A 17,873-nucleotide genomic window follows, 5' to 3' on the forward strand; every position below is an offset into this window, starting at 1 on the left:
TAGCTAATTGTGTGGCACTTGTTGCTTTGGTTCTGTTGCACAACGGAAGACGTGAATTTACGCCGCACCAGGTGCTCTCTACCCACTCTGATTTACAGCGATTAACATCGTTTTTCGCCGAAATGTTTTTCCTGCTAGTACCCAGAGAAATTGGGGTTGGAAAATAGGGATTTTAAATAGAAGACACACAACTGAAAATATAAATGCGTTAAAAAAATGTGATAACTTTGCGCAGCCCACTGCAATGTTCTCCCCAACTGACTGCGACATCTGAGAAATTCTTAAAACCGCTCAAATCACAGTATTCACAATAAGATATTTCCCTGAAAATAATTTTATTGTAGCCTACATAGTAAAGCTAGTGGTTATAGAAATATTGGTTTGCAGAGTTTTTTTTCTAAAATGTGATCACGCTTCATCTGGGTGTTGAGTAGTTCACGTTGTCCATACGTTTACTTACAAAGTCGCATTGAAAAGAGCGGTTGGATACAAAGCTTGCTAAGTATTTTAATTCTTGTAAATTGGAAAATACATCTATCGTGAAGGCTGTTTTTTTTTTCTTAATGCGTCTGCGCTGAGGTGTTCATAGCCTGAAGTTTAAAAAAAAAATAAGAGTACTGTTTCTTTAAGGCCGGTCAGCTACATTGTAAATTGAGCAATGAGGAGGTCGGCTTTGAAATCCCATGTACTGTCTGTGAGTGAGTAATCCTGCGACATTGAAGACTCATTTCCCCCCTCAGACCTGTGTCGGCTTCCAGTTTCATTTCAGTTCAGCTCATTTCCAGGAAAAAAAGGCTGCCACGGAGCCGGCGAGATACCGGGGCTTTGGGAAGCTGAACATAACGGAATCTGTTAGATATCGGCACATCTGCCAACGGGACATTTCACTTTAAATTTGTTTCCAGGAACACAGACTACGAAAGAAAGAGCCGACGTGACAGTAAGGCTTTGGGGCACAGAACATCACAGTGTCTCCCTCTAATTTGCGCATTTGCTGGTTCAATGGCGTCTAAATGCAACCGACTCAGCGGCCCCTTGCTACAGCAGCTCCTGGGCTCGGTGGATAACGTCCTGTTCGACTGCGACGGGGTGATCTGGCGGGGGGACCAGGCCATCGCCGGCGCCCCGACCGTCGTCAATTCGTTGAAGAAGAACGGGAAGCGGGTGTTTTTTGTGACCAACAACAGCACCAAAACCAGGGCGATGTACGCGGAGAAGCTGAGCCGGCTGGGCTTCGACGCGCAGCAGGAGGACGTGTTCGGCACGGCGTACTGCTCGGCGGTGTACCTGAAGCACATCTTGAAGCTGGCCGGCAAAGTCTACCTCATTGGCAGCAAGGCCATGGCGCAGGAGCTGGAAAACGTAGGGATCCAGAATGTGGGGGTTGGCCCCGACCCCATCTCGGGTGGGCAGAGCGACTGGGCGAGTGTGCCCTTGGATCCCGAAGTCAGGGCCGTGCTCGTCGGCTTCGATGAGCATTTCAGCTACATGAAGCTCAACAGAGCGCTTCACTACCTCAGCAACTCGGACTGCTTATTCGTAGGCACTAACACTGATACCAGGCTACCGCTGGAAGGTGGCAAGGCTGTGCCAGGTGTGTACATGGGTTTTATACATGCATTTTGATGGCTGAACTTTTTTGTAATAGGTGAAGATGGTGACGCGCAAGCGTTTCGCAACTGTCCTGCCTTGTTCTGGCACCATCAGCGCGGTAGTGACGTCATACCGGCGGCGCTCTTCTGCGCGTTGCAATCCGGCGTCACCTGCTGTAGCGACGGCGTGAGGATTTCCAGATGCCTGTTAAATGCTATACAACATATATACTACAGGAGGGACACGCAAAGCATTTTCAAACTTTTGTAGAAAACGCCTCCCTGACGTTTTATTGATCCCATTTGTGTCTGCGTACTTTGAATTATTTCAGAGAGTCAAAGGTACAGTGACGCGGCTGTGTGCAGGGTCTGGACCTTCAGTTGTTTAATTGAACTCATTTGATTTGCTCGATTTTTAATTTACTGCTCCTAAAAAAAAAAAGACGTTTTTAATTTGCCCATGAGTTTTTTTTTTATGTGAAGTTAGGAAACGGGAATTCATAACAGATCTGCTTGGTAAATTTACTGATTTAACTGGTAGGAAATTACCGCTTAAACTGGTAGAAAATGGCTAAATTCGTGGTCCCGATTTTGGAAAGACCTGAACCTTGATGTGACACAAGAAGGAGTTATTCCGATAACCCATTTCCCCACCTAATCCATTGCCATTGTGCATGAAAGCAGCATTCTGCTGATCCTGGTGACAAACGTGCACAACTGCTGACACGTCTTTCCCCCCTCTTTGACTTCTGCGTGCTAATGAGGACTCACAACGCCCCTCGCCGCATCCGCTGGGCCGTCCGTGGGGTCCCTGCTCCTCTTAATTGCTTCGTCTCCTGTTGAGGGGGGGGACGCCGGCGTGTCCGTGCGCGTCTCCTCTCGCCGATCTTCCGCTTTCCTGTTTTTATTCCCTTTTTCCTCTCATTTTTTACTCGTGCTTTCCTACTCTTTTCCACACCCTAACCGTAATTGTGTAATCCTGCTGTCTCCTCTCATTGTGTTTTTCTTTCCTGTGAAGCGCTTTGAGAAACCACTTTCAAAGGCACTATATACAGTGCCCATGGAAAGGTGTTTTTTAAGAACCTTGTCTGGGATCTGCTTGGAATGTTCCTTGGTCTTCAGGGTATAGTGTTTCCTTGGAATTGCACTAAGTGGTGAAGCTCCCGGACATGGTATTTATTCTGAAAGCATGTGAAAAACACTCAACTGCACACAGGTGGACTCCAGCCAAGTAATTCTGTGACTCGGAGAAGAGAGTTGCTCACTTCAAGAGGTCATTTGGGTGTGTCAAAGCAAGGGGGGTGAATACTTATGCATTTGATTATTTTCAGTTATTTTAAAAAACTCCTCAGTAAGGAGAAAAACGAAACCTCTAGGGGTCCAAGTTCAACTGGCTGCCCAACCCCTTTGAGCATGCTTACATTATACAATTAAAAAAAGGAAATAAATGAATGAGGGTATTAATCCATCAATCATACCTTCTGTATGTCAGTACTCTCTGTAGACCAGCAAAAGCCTCCTAAACGATAGCTAGATGTCCCTCTTGGATCCATGGCAGTGATGCAGCATCCAACTCAGATGGTGCTCAGCCTGGGGAGGAGAATAGGATAGTCTGGTCAGAACAGATGTATCTACCTGGTGAGCCAACATAGAGACAGACAACGGCATGTACAGCAGCACCAGCAGCCATGGTTGCAGCAGGCTATGTTATAAGGTGTGAGTAGGGTTGGCTGAAGTAAGAGGTCTTCAGTCTGGATTTGAATACTGAGATTGACTCGGCATCCCGAACATGGGGTGGGAGACTGTTCCATAAGCTAGGGGCCCTGTAACTAAAGGCTTTACTGCCAGCTGTTTTTCAAGTTCAAGTTTATTGTCATTATACTCATATACAGGTATATGGTATAACGAAATGCTATTTAGCTAGCTCTCAGACGATAAGTGGTACAAAAAAACAACAACAACAATACAATTGTATAATAAAAGAAAGACAAAGACAACAGGCAGTGTGCAAAAACAACAACAGGCAATGTGCAAAACAACAAAAAGGTAACAGGTAATGTGCAAAACAACATCAGATGTGCAAAAACATGCGTCAACAGGATGAGATAAAAGGATAGAAATTATGGGGAGTGAGCTTTTTGACATGTAAGGTAGAGGTAGATTTCAATGCGTGTTTGAGTTTTTGGTAAGAAAGAAGGCGCTGTGAGGTTCAGACCGTAGGCGAGAGAGGCTGGGAGTTTAATAGTTTGAAAGTCTCTGAGTCTGGTAGTCATACATTAATGTTGTATTAATGCGTGTGCCCACGGCGCGGGTCCACGCAGTCCAGCTGCTGCGCCGCCCTGCTGACCTGTGGGCGTTGTGCCCCCCTCTCTCCCTGCAGGGACGGGCTGCCTCCTGCGGGCGGTGGAGACGGCGGCGCAGCGCCAGGCCCAGGTGGTGGGGAAGCCCAGCCCCTTCATGTTCGAGTGCGTGGCCAGCGAGTACGGCCTGGACCCTGCCCGGACCCTCATGGTGGGCGACCGCCTGGACACGGACATCCTGCTGGGCACCAGGTGCGGCCTGAAGACCCTGCTGACCCTCACGGGGGTCTCCAGGCTGGAAGAGGCCCAGGCTCACCAGGAGAGCGGCTGCCCCACGCGCTCAGGGTTGGTGCCCGACTACTATGTAGAGAGCGTCTCCGAGCTCCTCCCAGCGCTGCAGGGATAGACCATAAGCCCTTGCCCCACTGGAGAGGAGAGAGAGACAGAGTGCCATGTGTCGGATCACGCACCTTTCCGGAGCAGCAGAGTTATTTAATTTGAACTGTTTGATGATGTGACTGATCTGCTGAGGGTACGTTCTCTTTTGGCAGTTCCTTTAAATTGGCCCCTAGAGGAAGAGAAGAGCGAATGTCTTCAATAAAGAGTCAGTATTTGATCAGCTCTTTATCTTCTGCACCAAGACACAGTGGGGCTCTGTTTCCATGACATATTAACCCCTTAGGTTCCTAAAATCTTCAAAAATTTTAACCCCCATCCTTGGCCATAGGCTAACAAAACAGTACTTCGTGTTCCAACATCTGGCTTTATTTAACATAAAAAATATGTTGTTGAAGTACATATTGCAGTACAATATAGTAAAGTTCAGTAAGCCAAATTTGCGGCTTTGATAATTCAAAGGAACAGAGACAGGATAGCTAGTAAAATGCCCTGCGTTCCTTCTTAAAGGTGTGAAAATAGTTCAAAACATAGATGCTAGAAATGGAAAATCAGCCTCAGGTGCATGCAGAAAGTTTCTTTTGAAGTGATATTTGGTTTTAACTTAGTCTTAAGACTGAGGCTTAGAGCTTTATTGCGTCAGGCTGCGGAAACGCTAATAACAGATGTAGCTCCAGCATGTAACCCGTTCAAGAGAATGCACCATCTTTCTGAGTTTTTGTCACTACCAAGGCAACTGTGTAACAACACAGATGAGTAACAAAAGAGCTTCCTCCCAACATTTCAAGGGTTGGTCAGATTTAGCTGTTATGCATGGATTTCTACCAGAGCACAGAGATGCACTGACTTCATCAGTGTTACTGGGATGTGGGGGAGAACAGACCAGGCAGACACTGAGGTGATCGTGCTCACTGGTCCTGTTTTTGCAATAGTATTATTTCACTGTTAAATTGAAGTGGTTTTTTGGGCTGGCACAAAAGCTGTAGCAGTTTAAGTTAAATAAGTAATCTACATTAATATAATACATTTCCATTACATATTGAAATATTGAATTATAGCACTGGCAGTGATCCCCTCTCAGAAATCTTTATCCCAAACACCAGAAACTGTGTTGTAATGGAAACGTTAGCCAGTTGCTTGTCGGCATGTGCTATTGTAATTGCAAATGACCATGACACTTACGCACACAATCAAACTGCCGAAACAGACCAGGTTTTGAAAAAATGAAATATAATGGCTTTGGAGTCTGTGCCTTAATAAAGGCATTTTACTTGATTGCAGGTGTTCGGACTCATTTAATTTAGTTCTTTTTGTCATAAAATACGTTTTATCCTCTGCCTTGCTCGTAATACTGAAACGCAACACCTGGCTGCTTCTGTATTGATAATTTTTTTAAATTAACAGACAGTACAAGTGTCATTCAAAAATCACCTTGACTCTTATTGGCTTGAACCCTTCTGAACTAACAATCCATTAACGTTGACCTTTACTTATCATTCCAGTGAAGCTGATGTTGTATGACTCAGATAACATCTGTACATCTACAATAGAAGGTTCATTTCCATGTCTCTAAATTCCACGTATTTACAGAAGCAGGTTCAATTCTGTATTTTGTGCTCTCCTGTACTCATTCTCTGGTTCTCCTTGAAAGACATGCTATAACAATGTTGTTCATTTGGGAATGGCCCCAAAATCACAACAAAGACCTGTATTCAGGAAGGTTTGGCCAGCCTGTTCTACTCAGGTTTCATACAATTTGACACATGAAGAAATCTCCAATTGAAACAAAAAGCACCACTGTATCAATTTAATAATTTAGCTCACTGAAAGCAAGCTATTAAATACAAGGTATGTGGACTCATGAGTTTGCATTACTTTTTGTTCTTTATATGAGAAAGAACATTGTGGTACGTGTTGCATAGTTGTGCTTGACGTTTTAATGCTTGTGTTACTGTAATGTTTCTGGCACCCAGAACAAATCTGGGCTCTTCGATTCCCTGCCAGTACTGAACTTTGAACTGCCTGACAAGTACTGAATTTATCCTTGATTACTGAATTAACCCAGGTGCTGCAGATTAATTAATTAATTAATTAATTAATTAATTGATTAATTAAACTCTCAAAGCCCTGTAATCCATCTGTCTAAATTGACAATCCTTGGTTTAGTAGGTGTGTGCGCAAGTGTGTGTGTGTGTGGTAGCCAATATGATTTCTGTTCATTGCTGGAAAAGCAGCTTAAAGTGATTCAGCCTCTGTTATACATGTGTGGATATATAGCTGTCTAGTAGTGAAAAAAAACATAGGGATTGTTTACTTATTATTACTGTAACAGGGTAATTTATTATTTAATCATGGTAGCTGCAGTATACAATTAGCATAAATTCCTAGGTTACAGTTTTCTGATTCACATGATTTAGAGAAAATGTAAAAGGATCCTCTTAAATAAGAAATAATGCTTTTATTAATTTATTATATGGTTTATTGATTCAGTTTCTTTAGATAATATCTTAACAAACAGTACCTACTGTTAATGAATGGTGCTCAGTACATCAATAGCTGCTCAGTACTTTTCTTGATAAACAGCTGACGCTGAAAATGAGAAGGATTTCTGAAGGAGCCACTGTACGGACTGGAGGACCAGTGAACAAATGGAGAAATTTATTTTGCTTCCAATAAAAAAAGTGACAGTGCCGTGGCAATTGGAAATGTTTTGGGAGCATTTTTGTCAATTGAAAGTCAAAAATGTTTTTCTTCTCTAACAATTTGTGGTCATTTTTTGCTTTATGAATGTTAATAATTTGCACAAGCTACTCCATTCAATCTGGTCTACATTAAATGCTCCAAATGGAGATTTGTGCCTAAACAAAACGTCTAAGTACTCTTTTCTTTTATTTCTTATCCCAGGTTCACAGTACTGCTTAAAAAATCCAGTCATTCCTTATGAGCAATGTTAAAAACAAACTTGTTTATATGGCATGTGCCAAGGAGAAACTTAATTTCTCTCTCGCAGTCCTGCAAATGGGCATCAGCGATTCTATTTGCTGTTGGAGTTCATTTCACTGGATTCCTTTCACACTGCAACTTGAAAATTACAAAGTGTTCAGACAGGGTGTTAAAACTGATCATTCCGATGTGAGAATTGGACCATGTCTAGCACTGTAAAGTTAAAAAATCAGCTGGCGTGTGAGTTACTGTAGGCTAGTTGGTCAGTTTTCACATACACGTGCATTTTGATTCATTTGAATTATATTTAGACAGCACTTTTGTTCCCAAAGGATCCCACAGCACTTTACAAATAGGAGGGGACCCACTTTGTCCAATACGGAAGTGCAGCACTCCACTAATGTGCGATTAGTAAACTCCAGCAGCCCCACTCCACAGCAGACTGGAGCCTTGGGTTGCCTTATCCAAAGGGCAGCACCTATAGTAGTGCAGCACAGTGTCGCTTATTGTGCTGGGACATTGGTTTACAACTTCCAGAAGGGTGTAGTGACACCTGCTGGTCCCTTTCTTCCATAAGAGGCTGAAATCCAGCAATTTTGATGCATTAGGAGGCGGGAGAGCATATCTGCAGGCTTTCTGTCTTTGGACAGCAGCACCTGAAGAGCTGGAAGATACTGTTAGATTAGCCCAGGTAAGCCAATAATGACCTGATTCGGCTCTTTAAGAGCCCTGATTGACTGAAAACCATTAGAAACGCACTGACCCTCCAGTACCTTGCTGCAGAAGTTCCCAGGTTGAATCTTTGGTCATACTAAAGCACTTTTGAGACGTTTTCCAACTAAGAAAACCTCTAATAGGATACAGCTATGCCTGTATTGCCAAAAAGAATCTGTAACTTAAAATTTTACACTGTTTCGGTTCAAGCCCCTGCACTAATTCCCATTACTTTAATGTCCACGGTCTGTACAACATCTGTTAAACACACACCTGTTGATGATCACTGTGTGACTACTGTAGAGTACTGTAAATCATGTTGAGCAGAAACCACGGCCACTGTACATGTGGAACAAAGGGACCAAAAGGCGTTAGAATAGAGTAATATATTATGCAAAGGAAGACTCGGGCAACAGAGGTTTTACAGACCACTGTGAAATAGCTAGTGGTCCAAAGTGCAATAATCATCTGTCTTGTCATGCTATAAAACCAAAACAAGCTATGCCTGTGACTCAATGGACAAAGCAGCAGTAATACTTAACTGTATGTCGGGTCATGTCATAAATATCCTTTTGTGTTAAACAATTCACTCCTGTTTAGAGTCTATGCAATAAAAAAAAAACACTGGAAAACTTTTTCATTGGTTTTAGTACGTTATTTATTGGAGGGACCGTTATTCGGTAAACTAAATTTAAAAACGCTGTTTTTTTTCCCCGCCTGTTTTGGGGTTACAGTGCAACAGGGGAGCTTGGTGCTCATTTAATTTGTTTGGCTCGTTTACAATACACTGCCTGTACGATACCGTGCATTTCCTTTGAGTCACCTTGGTCCGTCGCCGGCTGGCAGAAAAGCGCCAGCCGCCCCCCCCCCCCCTCTCTTATCTCACTCTCCCCGTTGACAGCCCCCGTCCGCTCCCGGACTTCCTTCTCGCCCTCTTTGTCCTTTGTCTGGGATGCTGGACCTGGGTCCGGTCCCTGGGCGATCACGTGTGCGCGGGCCGCGGCCAGGGTGACGCGCCTCGGCTCTATAGCCGGCCAGGTGCGCGGCTGTTCTCGCTCAGGCGGTCGCAGTGGAGCGCCGTAGCGGGACCCGGGATGAAGGGCTGCTGGAGCAGGTCGGCGGCCGGCCCCCGAGACACCCAGTGCTCGGTGAGAAACCACAAAAGACACAGAAGTCTTTCCGAAACAGAAATGCTTTATGCTGAAGTTCCAGGATATTTTGACCATTTCAGCGACGTTTCATTTATGAACTATTTTAAGTACAGATGTGTTCACATGCGTTTGTTAATTACATTTCTAGAGGCATTATATGCCGCTCTTCATATGTAACTTCTAACAGCATTTCTGTCATTGGAAAGTCTGAAACCGTTTTTCTTCTCTACGAAATCTTTGTCATTGTATGAGCGCTCGTGATTTGCCGATCTGGACAGGTCACTTGTGGCTCTTTCTACGCATTACCTGTGCGTCTGGTCTATCCTCACTCTTCGCGTTTAGATTTGATCGACTTAGTCTACATCAGCAAAATACTTTCTGTGCGAAGGAAAAGGGCGTTGGGATTTTTCGAATCTGAAAAGACGAACTGCTTCGGTGATGTGAGCCGCGTCTTGCTGAAAAGACGCGCCCGGCGTCCCAGCGCTGTGCCCGGGGTAAGCCGCTCTTTGGACACCGCCCCCCCAGAAACTGCCGGACTGGGAACTGCTGGGAGGCAGAGGCGAAACGCGGGTGGATGTAGTCTCAAGTTGACCGCATCTGAGGGCGAACGGCCCCAGGTCGGAGCACTAACTTTACGGCACAAATTGGGACTACAGTAAATTTCCTCTGTCACCCCCCCCCAAACAGGACAGGAGCCCAGCTCTGCAGTCACCTTTTCCTCACAGGACGCTGTGGGGCTCTGTGGGTGTCGTCCTGCTCCTGCTGGCCATAGTCGTCAGCGCTATGGCGCTGCTCGGAGTCAAAAGGAACCACCCGCAGGTAAGAACAACCTTCTCCCGGTTCTCTTGCACAAAAAAAGCGAAAACCTATTGAGTTTTAATCTCACGCACTTAACTGTGCACCTGCTTGAACTTGTGTGTGTGTGTGTATGGGGGGGGGGGGGGGGGGTTAGCTCCACGTCTCTACGGCCTTTCAGAACAATCCTGAAATGCTTTCACGTTTCCGAAGTTATTAAATTCAATTCAACTTTATTTGTCATTATACTTACACAGGTGCCTAGGATAGTGAAAAGTGTTTCTCATTAGTCTCTCAGGTGCAGTATATAAATAGAACAGAAAATAAGACAATAGACAGTAACACAATGACAATAACATAACAGTGTAATCAAAACTGTGCAAATACGCAAACAGAGAAAAGAATACAACAGGACAAAAGTAATTGGGGGAACAGTGCAAAAATAGTACGGTGATTAATAAATAAATATGACAACTAAAACAGTTTTAATAGCACAACAAAAACGTTTGGACGTGCGCTGTATTTAGGTGTCTGCTTAGGTGTCTAGGTATATTTAAGTGTCTTGCAGGCACTGTTCGTTATAGAAATCGGCGTGCGGGTTTAAGAGTGATAACAGTGGAGATGGTGTCCGGGGTGTTGTCGTTTTTTCGGAAGAAGCGTGTAGCCTGCTTGGGTACCGCGATGCATCCTCACAAGTTTTCATGCCCCGGCCAAATTCTGCGGAACGCCAAATATTTAAGAACGTGGAATTCGCACAAAACCCTAAATCACCTCTGTCGGCTTTGATGGCTACGACGGCGGCCGGAGAGAGGCAGAAAAAGGCAACCGTCTCCGGGCGTCTCCCGTGTCGCAGTCTGTGTTGCAGGTGGTGAGGGTGACTCTGGAGGAGCAGAGTGGCGCCCTGCTCAACCACTCCGCCCTCGTGGACCGGTGCCATGAGGTGGTGACCTACTACGTGACATCGCACACTAACCTCACCTCCGCTGTGCTGTTCGACATGAAAAATGTGAGGCTTTCTCCCTACTCCTGTACTATGATGGGGGATTTTTTTTTCAAGTTAAAGCCCCCCCCCCCCCCCCCCCAAAAAAAAAATCCAGTTAGGATACTTCTAAATCTTGGAAAGATTTCCAGTTGTCCACAAAGAGGCCTTTCTTTAAAAATAGTGTCATCAAGACCCTTTATACCAGTGAGTCTCTGGGATCAAGACTGGGGGGTTGTGGGTTAGTCCTCGCTGCAGACACTGCTGCTGTGAGGGTCCTTAGCCCAGTACTCCAGTCCCCCCACTTGTGTGAGTGGGGACCACCATTCCTGTGTCCCCATTATGGACTGGCCTCCTGTCCTGCAATGGGGAGGGGGGGTCACATGCTCTCTGTTCACTTATCTCCATGGAAACCGGCCCAGCTGCTCTGGCACTGATAGGGAACTTTCCAGTCCATTGAAGTGAGACACTTAGATAAAGCAAGTCGAATACCAGATTGGGGATGGGGCATTTTTCACGGGAAAAGTTTCTCGGGAATCTTTTTTTTTTTGGTTTCTGTTCAGGGTTTAATATGTTACAAGCCAGAGAGCCGGGATGCCTGCTTCCTGCAAAAAATGGAGACGTCCGATTTTGAAAACGTACACACCCTCCTCAACATGTCCCAACACAAGGTATGTTGGCAAGATCGCAACTCGTATCAAAGAAATCGACCTATCAAAATATAAGGTACCAGGAGGTGTGTGGAGGGGGGCTTATTTAACACATTTTGGTCCTGGGTTTGACTTCAGTTGGACAGCTTGTCTCAGGGACAGGGCCTCCTACAGCAGGGTGGCCATACAGGACTGCTGTTTTTTTAACTGTGTTCCAGGGGGAAGAGCGCCCCCTACTGGTCAACATCACTTACAGCAGCAAACTGGTATGCCTCATAGCAGAGGTCTCCAGTCCTGGTTCTGAGACACCCACATTGCAGCCGAGCTCTTTACTTAAATGAATCCTTAACAGGACCAACGAGAGGTTTGGTTGTACCTTTGATTTTATTTGTCTTTATCTTAAGTTACTTATGAAGCCCAATAGTTCAAATGCTACATGTTTAGAAACTAAGCACAAATTGATGAGGTCAGATCAAACCTATTATCAGGTCAAATAAGGGGTCAGTACACTGGTGGTGCTGACTGCTGAGATCTGACAGGATCAGACTACAAGCTGGTGGGGTCAGAGCACAGGGCAGCCATTTATACAGCACCCCTGGAGCAGCTGGGGTTAAGGGCCTTGCTCAGGGGCCCAACGGAGTAGGATTCCTCTGCCGGCCGCAGGATTTGAACCGGCAACCTTCCAGCCACAGGTGCAGATCCTGAGCCACAGAGCCACCGCTCTGCCACCTGGGCTCTGCCCATGTTGACATTCCAGTCTGCTTCACAGAGGGCAGACTTCAGCACTCAAGAGCCCTTTAGTAGAAAGCAGTGTGTGTGGTCTATAGTCACAGCACTATCAATAGAATTTCTGCAGATTCCTTATAGGTTACCTGTAAGTGGAAGGCAGACCTAAGCCCCACCCTCCGCCCCTCCATTAAGCAGAAGCTAATTCTTCAAGTCTCCTGGCCCAAAGCACAGAGCGGCAGACAGCATGCTAGAGCAGGACACTGAAAGAGCACTTCGCTAAGCCTGGTCTGTACAGTACACCCGATCCCACTGCCATCTCCCTCCGGGATCTCATTACAGCACGTCACACACACAATGGAGACTCTGTTGACTTTATCGGCAGTCCCTGCTAAAAAGAAAAAAAACCGTGCAACTCTGAGATGTAAGAGACCATTCTGTTCACACTGCTGCACTGCGGTTAATGGAGTGGAATTTCAGGAGAAGAGCTAAATAATTTAACTTGCGCAATTAATGCTCTCTTGCTGATATTTGTTTGGCTTTCTTTCATAAAATATTTTTTTAAGGTGCTTTTCCATTCCATTTACTGGAGAAGAGACCTCTAATCTTTATGTTTCTGCTTGTGTGAAAATCTGTAAGAAAAAACAACAGCACTACCATCTCCTTAGTCACATAACTACTCCACTTCAAGCGTGTGGTTTACAGCAGCTTGAGCACACAGAAGCAGTATGTGCTCTCCTTGTGCTTAAGAGTTTGCTCTCTTGAATGGAGTTTCACAAAGAAAGATCCAGGAAGATGACAGCAGCCCAGTTCTCTTTCACTTCAGCTCAGAGTCATTCCTGGCACTATTTCCAGAAAGCAGTAACTGTCAGACAGAACAATCTCTCCTCCACCCCCTCTGCAGCTGCCCCTTGGTCTCTCCTCACTCTAAGGGCAGTCTCAGCCTCCTCATCTTCTGGCCAGGAGGTCAGCCCAGAGCCAAGCAGGTTGCGACTAATCTCACCATGTCCAGTCAGTAAATATTTTCATTCCTTGTGAATTCTCACTAAACTGATCTCAAGAGGCAGTCAGTTTGAGACGGACAATCACAGGTGGGACTGGCAATGTGTCAGACGTGCCCACAAAGTGCTTTACTGTATTTCCTTTTGCAGAGGTCAGTCTGGTGGCATTTTAGGAGACACAGAGTGACCTATGACCCCAGTTCTGAGTGTCGGAATTTGGTACAGCTTGAAACCTGTAATGACAAATACCAACCCACTACTAGACGAGCTAGACACGATTTTGAAGATTTCTCTGACAGAGGCGGGTGAGGTCTATTACCCACTGGTGAAGAACTGGAGTAGAACAGAAACTGAAAGACAAGGGGGAGGTCACCCCAAGACCAGGAGTGGGACCCACTGGGCTTGTGCAGCACAAAAATGGAGACGAGCTAAAATCGGCCAGCTCCTCTCCTTTAATTCGGGCAAACCAGCTGCTTGGGGGATCTTGTGGCAGGCCTAACAGTTCAGGGGTGACTGATGTGAAAGGACCTTCTGTGCAGTGCGACAGGACAAGAGTAATTGCCCAGTTAGGGTGAATTGGGTGCTGGGTTGAATGAGGTGGGAGCGATTGTGACACTGCGCTGCGTCGGCTGAGCCCTGGGGACAGGCCAGTTACTCACTGGGGAGGTTCACTTTATCAGAGCTCGCTTCTTCGTCCCTCTCCAGGCACTCCTCTTAACACAGCCTGGAGCCCATCCATTCACATCCCTCCCAAAGAAACTCTGATAGTTTCCAGATCAACAGCAGCCTCCACTGACCCTTATTAATCACAAGACATTTATTTCCATCTTGTTTTCTAGTTTTATAATTGGTCCAGTTATACTACAGTCCGGTATAACACCAACAACATATACCACTCTATATTGCGAGAGCCACCGTGACTAGACACCTGATTAAATGGAACTGAATGTCCAACAGAAATAATCCACTTGGTGTAAAAAAACCTGAAGTGCGCTCAAATTCAGATTGACAGCTCAGTGATCGCGCTGCATGTTTCTTTATAGACTGAACAAACTGTTTTTTTATCTAAAGACATCTGACAAGCACCTCTGGGGAACTGCTTCTTATTCATTTACATTTTCTTTTTTTTAGGCTGGTAAAAACTGGCAGCTCGTTTCCTTCTCAAACAGACGTCGTATTTCCAGTTTCAGGCCTCCCGACCCCCAGTGTCTGAGCACCGTGGCTCTCTTCTGTCTCTTCCTCAGGTCAACCACTTCTGGCTCCCAGGCAACAAGACCCGCTGGCAGATGGAGTTTCTGGGGGTCCTGGGGGGCTCCGGAGTAGATGCCATGACATTGGAGGAGCCCCTCCAAGCCCTCTGCCAGCACGGCCCCATCTACTGGGCTCGCCGAGCTGATGGTGAGAAGATAGGCCAGCTGTTCGCCCACTGATCCCAAACCTCCCTCGATGAAAAAGCCAACATTTCCGTCTTTTTCCAGCTCATTCACCCCTTTGCCATTCCCGAAACATCCATAGACCACAGGTCACTGCCATGTGGAAACACAGCCAGCCTGGGTCAGTGTCCTTCTCAAGCCTCATAGCATTACACGACCCCAGAGTACGAGACTCCAGCCAGACGCGACACTGGAGATCACAGCACAGATTAAACACACCCTTGAGTGCAGTAACCTAGTTAAAAAGCTGAATTAAATGGAGCAACCGGGGTAATTTAAAGTTACAGTATCAGTCTTGAACCCGCAATCCTGGGCTCAGATCCCTACCCACCAAAAGATGAATACAAACACACAGGCAGAAAGGTAAATAGAACTAGAAACATTTTATCATCCTTTATCTTTCTGACTGCCCTTTCAAGGCAGAAACATTATACAGCAGTGGAGCATTGTGACCTTTTCTGGCGTGTCCTCTGAGGTGATCTTCTAAATAACAAGGACAACTTTGTCCTGTAGGCTGAAGTTACTCTGGGATGAAAGATGGGACTGCCTTCTGGCCTAGATCCAGTCTGAGGAAGTGTGAGTGATGCCTTTCCCTTTGTCTGTTCACAGGCCCAGGAAAACAAAGGTTAATTTACTTCTGCATCGATATATGCTTTCCCAGTAACGTCTGCGTCTCTGTGTGCTTCTACTACCTGCCTGAGTGAGCAGGGACTGAGTCCATACCACTGCAGCCTGGGACCAAGGCTCTCCTCCTCACTGCGGACTGCCAGACGCGCTCGCTGAACCCTGGGGGAACCCGAGCTGGTTAGGCTGGCAGACCCTTCTCCCCTCGGTGAGGATGAGAAAGAAAATGGAACTATTTCATGTGGTCGAATGCCCACATGACCACTCGGTGGCTGTAAAATAAACACCCGCCTTTCAAAAATCCTGCAGTGGACCGTCACATGATTTCTTTTCCTTTTTTGCCAAAATAACACGCATATACCCGGGAGGCTTGGCTGACCTATGCTTATTAACCTGATATGATCTATTGGAGTGCATTATCAAAAGGTCAAGTACTGTACATCCACTGGCTGCGTGAAACTGTTATGCTTTCTGTTTTATTTTCATGGGATGTCACGGTTAAAGTCAGATCTTATAAACTATGGAAAAAGATTGTAATAAACAAGACGAATGCATATCTCGCCCAAATTGTGCCCATTTTCTTTACACTTATATTCCTGGAAGCAGATTCCTGTAAAGCTGCAGCAGTAACTGGAGAGAGGGGCCAGGTTAAAGGCCCTTGACCCTACAGAGCACAGAGCACCACCCAAAGGTGGAACATCAGGTGCTCAGGAATCTACTTTAATACTCCCTGCAGGTGATCTCAAGCTTCTTGTTGATCCTGTCATTTCAGGAGCTTTAAAAGTAGAAACTGCCTAACACAGCCTATCATACTTCGCAAAGACAAGACACAAAAAGCTCTCTGACTACTCCTAGTCCTAGTGACCCTACTGTCTGTTGTTTTTATTTCAGTGGAGTTCTCGGTTACTTAAATATTAAGACCCATGTTGAACTAATAATCTCATTAATCAGAGCCAATAAATCATTTTAATAGATAAATACTACTAGAAGCCTCTAGCTAACTACTACATTTCCTAAGCAATTTTATTTAAATCTTCAAATTGGCAACTTTTGAGTAACTGAAAATGATGCTAATTATTCCTTCAAATAAAGGATACATAACTGATGGCTCAGCAGGGACAAAAAGCAGCAGGCAGTGGGGCTTTGGTTTGGGAGTACTGCACTAACAGCCTTTCAGCTCACACACAGACGACAATCTACATTTAAAAAGAATGTAGATGGGACTTGTCAAGCACAGCGCTGTGGCACTGTACATAAATTATTTTCAGAAACAAAGTGCACAGCGCCGACACCATATGCGCGATGTACCTTGCGGCTTTTGAAAACAATTTATGTTGTAGCTTTTTTATTGCCTGCCTGGGTACATGCATATATGATGAACACGAGCTGTATTGTGTGGTACTGCATGCGTTTCTTGTCCTGGGTGTCAATAAAACACCTTCATGTTAGACACCACTTCAGTGTCTGTCAGGGTGTTTTGAAGAGTGCACAGACAGCAGAGTAAGAGACCAATTATTCAAAGACACTTGTTATATATTCATTCATTGAATTATTACAGGTCAACATGTTTCAATAGTTTGGTGAAAACAACATCCATTTATAGAAACGGACATAAAGGTAATAATGTTTTGTATTTTTCAGGAAGTAAAGTAACCCTGTAGTAATTCTCAGTTTAAATTGCCATCTTTGTCACAAATATATGGAATAAATACATTTTGAAAGGAAGATCATCAATTAAAGGATTCACCAATTCCATTCCACATCAACCAATGCACACTAGCTGACTATAAACTGACATCTCTAATGTGAAATACTGATAAAATGACAATTACCTTTCGATTAAGGCTAAACAAGTTATATTATCTAATGTTACTCATCTGTTCTTCCTGCAAACAGCTGCTGATCACAAGTGCAGGCTCTCTGGTTCAGAGTTGGGAGGCGCAATGCAGTCTCATTGGTTCAGAGTTGGGAGGTACAATGCAGTCTCACTGATTAAGAGTTGGGAGGCGCAATGCAGTCTCACTGGTCCAGAGTTGGGAGGTGCAATTCGGGCTCACTGGTCCAGAGTTGGGGTGCAATGCGGTCTCACTTGTCCAGAGTTGGGAGGTGCAATTCGGGCTCACTGGTTAAGAGTTGGGGCGCAATGCGGTCTCACTGGTCCAGAGTTGGGAGGTGCAATTCGGGCTCACTGCTTAAGAGTTGGGAGGCGCAATGCAGTCTCACTGGTCCAGAGTAGGGAGGCGCAATGCAGTCTCACTGGTTCAGAGTAGGGAGGCGCAATGCAGTCTCACTGGTCCAGAGTAGGGAGGTGCAATGCAGTCTCACTGGCTCAGAGTTGGGAGGTGCAATGCAGGCTCAATGGTTAAGAGTACGGGCCGCAATGGAGGGTCACTGGTTCAGAGGTGGGGGTGCAATTCTGTATCAACCTCCGCTGGAATGAAGAGGGAATCAGATACCCAGGTCTATTTTACAAGAGGAGTCACCCTCCTACCACAACAATTTTGAATAAGATCTTCTGTTCTGAAGACCCGGTTCTGCACTGCACATGCTCATACGCATGCTTGGGCCA

The 17,873-nt window shown here is 45.5% G+C and overlaps 2 protein-coding genes across 2 annotated transcripts; both read left to right on the top strand.

Moving 5' to 3' along the window:
• Positions 1–762: 762 nt before the first annotated feature.
• Positions 763–7,156, top strand: pgp (phosphoglycolate phosphatase). The gene is made up of 2 exons (XM_088936736.1): positions 763–1,594; positions 3,973–7,156. The coding sequence occupies exons 1-2, from the start codon at positions 1,003–1,005 to the stop codon at positions 4,296–4,298; spliced, it is 918 nt and encodes a 305-aa protein (XP_088792862.1). The 5' UTR covers positions 763–1,002; the 3' UTR covers positions 4,299–7,156.
• A 278-nt stretch (positions 7,157–7,434) lies between these two features.
• Positions 7,435–15,782, top strand: bricd5 (BRICHOS domain containing 5). The gene is made up of 9 exons (XM_088936863.1): positions 7,435–7,471; positions 8,847–8,953; positions 9,006–9,093; positions 9,439–9,590; positions 9,784–9,915; positions 10,745–10,897; positions 11,434–11,541; positions 14,492–14,645; positions 15,290–15,782. The coding sequence occupies exons 1-9, from the start codon at positions 7,435–7,437 to the stop codon at positions 15,382–15,384; spliced, it is 1,026 nt and encodes a 341-aa protein (XP_088792989.1). The 3' UTR covers positions 15,385–15,782.
• The last annotated feature ends 2,091 nt before the right edge of the window (positions 15,783–17,873 follow it).

Source organism: Atractosteus spatula, chromosome 18, assembly GCF_055471065.1.
Source record: "Atractosteus spatula isolate fAtrSpa1 chromosome 18, fAtrSpa1.hap1, whole genome shotgun sequence".
In the NCBI taxonomy this organism is placed as follows: Eukaryota; Metazoa; Chordata; class Actinopteri; order Semionotiformes; family Lepisosteidae; genus Atractosteus; species Atractosteus spatula.

Coding starts and splice junctions, on each gene's coding strand:
- pgp (XM_088936736.1), top strand. CDS start 1,003: ATGGCGTCTAAATGCAACCGACTCAGCGGCCCCTTGCTACAGCAGCTC. Junction 1,595..3,972: donor AGGTGGCAAGGCTGTGCCAG/GTGTGTACATGG, acceptor CTCTCCCTGCAG/GGACGGGCTGCCTCCTGCGG.
- bricd5 (XM_088936863.1), top strand. CDS start 7,435: ATGTCTAGCACTGTAAAGTTAAAAAATCAGCTGGCGT. Junction 9,094..9,438: donor CCCGAGACACCCAGTGCTCG/GTGAGAAACCAC, acceptor CTTCGCGTTTAG/ATTTGATCGACTTAGTCTAC. Junction 10,898..11,433: donor TGCTGTTCGACATGAAAAAT/GTGAGGCTTTCT, acceptor GTTTCTGTTCAG/GGTTTAATATGTTACAAGCC.